Source organism: Bidens hawaiensis, unplaced genomic scaffold (assembly GCF_021521415.1).
Source record: "Bidens hawaiensis isolate Kalapana, Puna unplaced genomic scaffold, B.hawaiensis_p1.1 tig00026875_1, whole genome shotgun sequence".
In the NCBI taxonomy this organism is placed as follows: Eukaryota; Viridiplantae; Streptophyta; class Magnoliopsida; order Asterales; family Asteraceae; genus Bidens; species Bidens hawaiensis.
Window position 1 is genome coordinate 48,760 of NW_027494334.1, and position 8,680 is coordinate 57,439.

The 8,680-nt window shown below is 37.4% G+C and overlaps 1 protein-coding gene across 1 annotated transcript; it reads left to right on the top strand.

Moving 5' to 3' along the window:
• Positions 1 to 234: 234 nt before the first annotated feature.
• Positions 235 to 5,086, top strand: LOC143574259 (COP9 signalosome complex subunit 2-like). The gene is made up of 12 exons (XM_077058920.1): positions 235 to 348; positions 485 to 577; positions 1,970 to 2,048; positions 2,178 to 2,418; positions 2,498 to 2,572; positions 2,668 to 2,802; positions 2,886 to 3,073; positions 3,179 to 3,247; positions 3,324 to 3,414; positions 3,476 to 3,610; positions 3,688 to 3,800; positions 3,891 to 5,086. The coding sequence occupies exons 1-12, from the start codon at positions 339 to 341 to the stop codon at positions 3,979 to 3,981; spliced, it is 1,320 nt and encodes a 439-aa protein (XP_076915035.1). The 5' UTR covers positions 235 to 338; the 3' UTR covers positions 3,982 to 5,086.
• The last annotated feature ends 3,594 nt before the right edge of the window (positions 5,087 to 8,680 follow it).

Consider the following 8,680-nt stretch of genomic DNA (forward strand, 5'->3'; position numbering starts at 1 on the left):
ACGGATGGTCTCTAACGATGCTTATTTAAAACTACTCCTTGTTGTAGAATAATAGATGTGTTATACAACTTGATACCAATCTCCCCGTATCATATTATTTTTCTTAGTTGGCCGTTTAAAAAAATAAATGTTATAATATATAAATAATATAATAATTTTATTTTTGTTAATAAAAAATCCAAAGGTTTGTTTTTAAGAAGAAAACCCACAAACCCACCCAAAACACCCTTCTCCAAGAAAACCCACACACAGCCAGGGGCCATTCCAAGTCGCTGTTACATTCCAAAACCAAAACCAAACCCTAGACCACTGATCGTTCATCTCATCGTCCACCAACCATGGGTTCAGGTAAGTTTATTAACCTTCATAATAATCTCTTAGTTACGCCTTTCAATTCCACTCACTTTAATCCAACCATCCCTGCGTTTATTGTTCAGTCACTCGATTTAGCCTCTGATCGAACGCATTTTCCTTTCTTATTTAGACGCAGATATGGAGGATTACGGATTCGAGTACTCCGAAGAGGAACCCGAAGAGCAAGATGTGGACATCGAAAATCAGTATTACAACTCCAAAGGTACCCAATTGCCTCTTTCCGTATATACATTGAACTGATTGCTACTTGCATTGTGATGATTGTAATGCTAGGTATAGTTGTTATTGTGCATTTGTGCTAGTTTATGACAGCGGAACTGTAACTGCTCGATTAATAGGCGCCTAATACCGTTTTTTACAACGCTGATGTTGAGCTCGTTTAGGCGTTCTGATACTGTTTATAGCTTTTTTTTATGCATTTAAGGTTATAAGTAAATTAGAAATGGGATAACAGTTTTGGCATAGTAAGGTAATGTAATATGAAGTATGTGCTATCCAGTTACTTATTGCAATGCTTTTGTTGGCGAGTCATGAAGTGAGGCTACGCCTTTGTGATCGATGTCTGATGGTTTTACTTGTAAGTGTAATACCTAAGCAAAAGAAATGAATCAAAGTATCAAACTTTCCGGTTCTAAAGCAAATTAAATACTATGTTTCGTCTTGCATGGAATGCAAATAAATGTTTTATGAACATAAATCCATGTCTTCGCAATCTTTAAAGCTGTGATAATTCTCTGTTTTAATGTTGCCCAAGGTTTTCTCTCAATCGCATAGCGTCTTTCATCTTCTCTTGATAAGCCCCGCATTAGTTATGGGTTGTTTTGTTTGTAATAATCTGAATGATATGCTGTTTCTCACAATACCTGTAATGACGAATTTTGTAGATGTAGTGATGGTTGGAATCATAGGCAAATGAGTAATTGTGTATAAAGGAATTTGACTTGTCATAATTGAATTATGGTGCATTAATGGCTTATACGACTTTAAATAAAAACGCTCCTGATGCTTGTACAGACTTGTATACAGAAAGGATTATCTTTAATTCAGTTAATAATGAGAGTTGTAGAAGGGTAATATATAAATGATAAAACACGAAAAGTGTAGAAATTATAAATACAAATGAAATTCCTTTAGGTCAGAACATCAAGTGTGGCATGAACCATATGCCATAAGTTTTAATCATATATTTTGACTTTGAAAAGATTACAAGAGTTCAATTGGTGATCCGAGCAAGGAAGTGATGGATATATTAACACAACATCATGAATTATAACATGTGAAAATTGCCAAATGAATCCTATATCATCTGATTATAGATAAAGTTTACCGTTTCATTCATTATATTATACTTGTTAAAGTCTTATATATGCAAATTTGTTGTACTGGTTAACATTGTATACTTATATCTAAGATGGGCCTTAAACTTAAAAGTCTTAAAACAACTAGCATCATGTAAAATTTAGAATTCAGCTAATCTTTCAACTGATTATACAATTTAGTCAGTGTTCTATAGTTTCTGTTTTTTGAAGTACGAGTTGTCTCATGCATTGTTATACAAGTGGATGATTGGTATCTCATTTCTTGTTGTTGCCAGGTTTGGTTGAGACTGATCCAGAGGGTGCGCTTAGCGGGTTTGCAGAAGTAGTTCAGATGGAACCAGAGAAAGCAGAATGGTGAGTTTATTGTAATTAGATAGATAGTATTTTTATGGTTATACTGTAATTAGTAGGCAAAAAGAAATGCTTACTTTTAACAGGATTAATTTGCAAAGTTATTGATGATTTTTCTGTTAACTTTAACAGGGGATTCAAAGCACTTAAACAGACTGTGAAGCTGTATTACCGTTTAGGGAAGTACAAGGAGATGACAAATGCTTATAGGGAGATGTTAACTTACATTAAATCTGCTGTGACTCGAAACTACAGTGAAAAATGTATAAACAATATCATGGATTTTGTCTCTGGCTCTGCCAGTCAAAACTTTGGTCTTCTACAAGAGTTCTATGAGACCACCTTGAAGGCACTTGAAGAAGCAAAAAATGAGGTAATCATCTTTCATTATTTCTTAATTTATTTTAGTCATTTTAAAATGAGTTACTCTAGATTTTGGTTCTGTCATATAGAGATTATGGTTCAAGACAAACCTTAAGCTTTGCAAGATTTGGTTCGATATGGGTGAATATGGTAGAATGAATAAGGTATGCAGCCGAATATAAATCACTTTTTGTACTGGTGTTTTGTCAGGGTTAGATCTGCCATTTAACATAAAGTACTTTACTACTTTATATAACAGATCTTGAAGGAGCTTCACAAATCTTGTCAACGGGCAGATGGTACTGATGATCAAAAGAAAGGAACTCAGTTATTGGAAGTGTATGCAATTGAGATTCAGATGTACACCGAGACCAAAAACAACAAAAAACTCAAGGTGAGATAGGTTTTTGATATATCCATGAAAATGGTTTATTGTTTAACAAGTGCATAACTTGTTTCTTATTTATTTTTTTACAGCAACTTTACCAAAAAGCCCTTACTATAAAATCAGCAATTCCACATCCTAGGATCATGGGTATCATACACGAATGTGGTGGCAAAATGCATATGGCAGAACGCCAATGGGCGGAAGCAGCAACAGACTTTTTTGAAGCGTTTAAAAACTATGATGAAGCTGGGAATCAAAGAAGAATCCAGTGTCTCAAGTATGCTATACATATATATTTTCATTATTATTGTCATAAGTTGAATATTATCTATGTTATTGTTAATGCCATATGTTAACTTGACCTATATATTATATGTTACAGATACTTGGTACTGGCTAACATGCTAATGCAATCTGAGGTCAATCCATTTGATGGGCAAGAGGCAAAACCGTATGCGACAAGCTATTTTTTATTTAACCTGTTATTTAAATATTACTCTTTCTGATTGCAAATTATAAAACCGCAGATACAAAAATGATCCAGAAATCTTGGCGATGACTAACTTGATTGCTGCATATCAGCGGAATGACATATTGGAATTTGAGAAGATCCTCAAGGTACAATAAGTTATACTCAATTAATTATGTAAGTATAAGTTCTCAAAATGATATGTGACAGAGTAACAGAAGAACCATCATGGATGATCCCTTCATCAGAAATTATATTGAAGATCTTCTGAAGAACATCAGAACTCAAGTATTACTCAAGCTCATCAAGCCATACACAAGAATCAGGATCCCTTTCATATCAAAGGTAAGTGTTTTACACACACACACATGCTCACACACAAATATACATAGTTACATATATAAATACATGTACTGGTGTAGGAGCTTAACGTGCCGGAGGCTGATGTGGAAGAGTTGTTAGTCTCTCTGATATTGGATAATCGTGTTCAAGGTCATATCGACCAAGTTAATAGGCTGTTGGAGTGTGGGGACAGGTAAAAGAAGAATCTACGTAAACTATTTTGTTATGTTATAAAATTGGTTATGCTTTGTTAATGATAAATTTTGAATTTGGATGGTGGCAGATCAAAGGGAACCAAGAAATATACTGCTGTGGAGAAATGGAACACACAACTTAGGTCGCTTTATCAAAGTATTGGCAATAGAGTTAATTGAGATGTTTAAAAATTAGAAGTATAAGTTTTGATCAGTGATTGGTATTTGACTTTGGCATATTTTGTTCATCATGTCAAGTGGGGATATTAGTTGCACAATGTGGAGTTGATATAGTAGTTGTCCACTTGTGCCTTTCTTCACTATCTTGCGCCTCTACTGTCCTGATTTCTTTATATTCTACCTTTTGGTGTTGACTCAGTTAATTGGTGTTTAGACCCAGTATGGCATCAAATGATCGCCTTTATAGTCTAGAAAGTAAGCATGCCACAAATACTATAGTGGTGTTCTTCCTATCCAGTTTGGTTGCTTTTAAGGAAAAATCTAGGCTGAACCGCTAACTACTAATTCAAAAGATGACAAACTTGACCGGCCAGGTTGGTTGGGTTAGCCTGGTTTGTGGGTTAACATTTTTTTTATTGTTTCAAAATCATTAGTTAGTAATAAAATTTTCAAATGATAGAGGTGGTTAATTGGTTATGTAGTCTACAATTCTACATATTAACATGGACAGTTTCAAGTTTCTAACTGGACCAACTGTCACAGTTTAGACCAAATCCCTTAAATATCAAACAGGCTACTTGCCTCGGTTTGGAGGATTCAGCCGGTTCAATGGTTTTCGGACACGTCTACCATGTGGTATGGAGCGTTGCTAAACTTAGGAATACCTATAACTCTGTCATGTGTATAACTATAAAAAGTAGCCATATACTTATTTAAGGGTGATCATTTTGGCATGGGGAAATCTTGATTTGAGAAAGATGTTCTAATGAACTTTGGAAAGTATTTGTTTAATGTGAGAATGGACATGGTTGTGAATCTTGTGATCGTGTTTGTGGTTCAAGAACTGAGCTTTTCTTCAAATATTTTCATCTTCGTGTCCAAATATGTTTTAAGAACTGGGTGGTCAATTTCTTTCTTCATCATATTATTAGGAGCAAAATCACATTCTCGTTAACACCTAGAGACCTGTAAATTTATTTTTGAAATATTGTAATACCCTAGACAAATTCTATAAAAACCATGTACAAGAGAAGTGTTGGGTTTGTTGGGTTCATAAGAACTCTGCTCAAATACCCTAAACAGTAAATACGTTTGAGTGAATTGAATGTGGATGAGAAGAGAATTTCATAACTAAGTGTGCTTGAATAAAAACGTGCATTGGTTATAAAAATACAAGTGCACATCTCAAGAAGGAATATGATCTTAGACTTTCTCATATGAACACAACCAACTAATTCTTGATGGGAATATATTGGAGGGTAGTTTGAATCATTGTGAAAATTATCGATTCTAGATGAATACATTGTTATACCATTTTCTTTAGTAGCCTTTTAACGGGGTTTTTAAGATCTTTTGAGTGCTCATAAGAAGCATGATGCTTTAAAATGTTTTAAGAATCAAGATATAACCTCTTTTGATTAATACAAATAGGGTTCACGAGTTTTCTTGGTTCGTGTTATCTTCGGATAATGATGTGATTAAACCTATAGCTTACTCGCCCTCGGTTCATTTTTTCTGGTTTCCTGATTACAAATTGGTTTGACTACGTACTAGTCTGATTTACGACCCATGATTACATCAATAATAATTTTCGTGTATCTAAAAAACCCATGGTATAAAAGCATAAGTTACTCTAAATATAAAGCAAAATGAATATAATAAAACTGTAGAATAAATGCAAAATGTACTTAATTAAATCAAAATCAATATATAAAACTAAAATATCAACCTTACAGATTACAAACTAATTCATATTTCATATACACATATAGTATTACTTTCCTTTTATTTTTCTAACAAATATAAATAGTTTTATGCCCGTCCGATGGTCGGGTATTTTGATGTCATAATGTCACACACATATCTTTTTCTTTGCATTGTAAACACTAAATAAAACACTATTTACTTAAAAAAGCCAAATGTGTCAGATGTTTCATTTAAAAGGTTCGTCTTTACATAGACATTATAATATAACAATAAATAATAAGGACGTTGATGCTATAGATGTGACGATATTACACCCAACAACACAAGGATATTTTGTTTTTCTTTCAACAATAAATAGTCAAGTTACAAGTATTTTCAACTATTGTAAGCTCTCTTCTTTCTTTCTTTTCTTTTCTTTTTAAGTTAGGATGTTTGTACAACTGTATTACATACATATATGAGCAATTGTTTTATGACACTTGAATACAAAGCTAACAAACAAGTCTAGTATAAGGTAGTGTTTAGTATGAAGAAATGACATGGAGAAAATAAAACAAATCACCGTCTCCGTCATCGTCACTCTTAACAACCACCGTCACCGTGACGTGGACGATCATCAGTCTTAATCGCTTACAGGTACCATTTTATATTTTGATGAAGTAGAATATACATTTATTTGTGTATCGAATCTAGGGTTTTACCGGCTCCAGGTACATCCAGTTAATTGCATTTGTTTAATTTTGTAAACGTGATTAATCGCATTATAAGAGAACAACATGCCGTTGCTACACCTTTGCCTAAAGAACAACCTGCCGTCACACATCAGTAACCAGCATCATCTCCTCGTGATATCATCGTCATCTCCTCACCACCACCCCTACTGCTATTTCAATTTTGCCTTTAATCCTCGGTTTTGGGTCTGCCCGCCAGGTGTTCGATAAAATGTCTCAATGAGTGAATCGGTTTTTTTGGGTTTACGGAGGGGAGAGTAACTGGCGGTTGCTCTCCTTTCTCCTCTTAGTTTGGGTTTTTACTCCCAAAACTCAGCTCGAGTTTGTTTGTTGGCCTTTTTGTCGTGAGGGGTTATGACAAGGGCTTGGATTGTCAAAGGAGCCCCATCGGGGGAGGTGGGCACGGGAGGTGGACATGGTTGTCGGTTCGACATCATTTCTTGTGGTGGATTAATTGATGAGGGTGCTATGTCTAAGACCCTAGAAAATAGTGTGGGTTCAGTGGGTGTTTGGCCATGTCCTTTTAGGGGGTTCCATTGTTGCCCGGATGGACGGGCGGGGTCAAGGGGGATCTCTCGGTTAATGGCGCATATCAAACGACTTCATTTGTCGTCGGATGAGCGGAAAGGGACCCTACGGGACGCCATTTTCACGGATTGTGATTTATTTATTTCGGTTGGGGAGGCTTTTAAGGCCTCGGACCAGTGGCTATGTGGGGTGTGTATGCGTCCAAATGCTCTTAAACGGACGTGTCATCATGCTGATGGAGTCACCAAGTACAACGAGGGTGTGGGAGCTGTGGAGGAGTTTATTGTGGGGATTGATAAACCACATGTTATGAGGGATGTTGCTCCCTTGGGAGGGATAGTGGTGGATGAGGTTCTCCTTGACCGCGTTTTCTCTCTTCCTATCACAACTGTTAAGAGCATCCCTCATAGTTGTCGTATGGCATTTGCTCAAGCGTTAACTGCGGCTCTGGGTAAGGTGGTTGCTATGCCAGACTCTGTTGAGGCATGGGTGAAACTTTTCTTGTTACCGCGGTGCACGCTGCGTGTTTTCAGACCTTCTAAACGTCAGGAGCGCAGGTCCGGTAATAGAAAGTCTTTGCAATGTCAGAGTATTCAACAAGCACTAGCAAGTTGGGGTGCTAAGGATGGTTTTGATGCGCTTATTTTATCCCTTTTTGCCACACCTATAGGGGTGAACTCGAGTCATGGGGAGCCTCTCGCTAAGCACGATGATGTTGCGGTATGCGCCAATGTGAAACAATGTTTACGAAAAGTGTCGGACGGGCATTTCTTCAGGGGTTGCACCTTTCGGCAATGACACTTTGAAAGCGTTAGTGGCTAAGCATCCCATTTTGCCCCCGCCGGTTATGCTTGCTTCATTGCTTTCTGAGCCTCCTCTTGTTGTTGTTGAGGATTGTGTGTTTGGATGCATTAAATCCTTCCCTAAAGGGACGTCATGCGGACGAGATGGATTGAGGGCACAACATATTTTGGATGCATTTTGTGGAGAGGGGTCGCCGATCGCTGTTGGGTTACTAAAGGTTACTACTGCGATGGTTAATTTATGTTGGGGGGGGGGGGAGATGCCCAAGGGTTTTGGCAGAGTTCATTGCGTCGGCTCCTCTCACACCGTTGCTCAAACCGGACAATGGGATTAGACCCATTGCTGTAGGTGCCATTTGGAGAAGATTGATCTCTAAGGTGGCTATGAGGGGTGTTGGGAAAGACATTACTAAATACCTGTGCGACTTTCAGTTTGGGGTGGGAGTCCCTAGTGGTGCAGAGGCCGTTCTTCATAGCGCGAACAGGTTTTTAAGTAAGTTCCATTCTGATGGGTCATTGGCTATGCTTACTATTGATTTTTGTAGTGCCATCAACTTGGTGGATTGGACTGCCCTTCTGAATGAGGTTTGGCCCGATGTCCATCTATTTCCTTATGGGTGAACTTTTTATATGGGCAACCGGCCAGGCTATATGTGGGGGATGACCACATTTGGTCCACCACTGGGGTTCAGCAGGGGGACCCTTTGGGACCTCTTCTTTTCGCCTTAGTTCTGCACCCACTTATTTATCTAGTCCAGAGTTCCTGTAAGCTTCTCTTTCATGCTTGGTACCTAGATGATGGTACAATTATTGGGGACTCTAAAGAGGTTGCCAAAGCTTTAGATATTATCAGGTCGGAGGGTCCCCGCCTGGGCCTTGAACTTAATATTAAGAAAACCGAAGTATTTTGGCCGTCGTGCAATGGGGTTA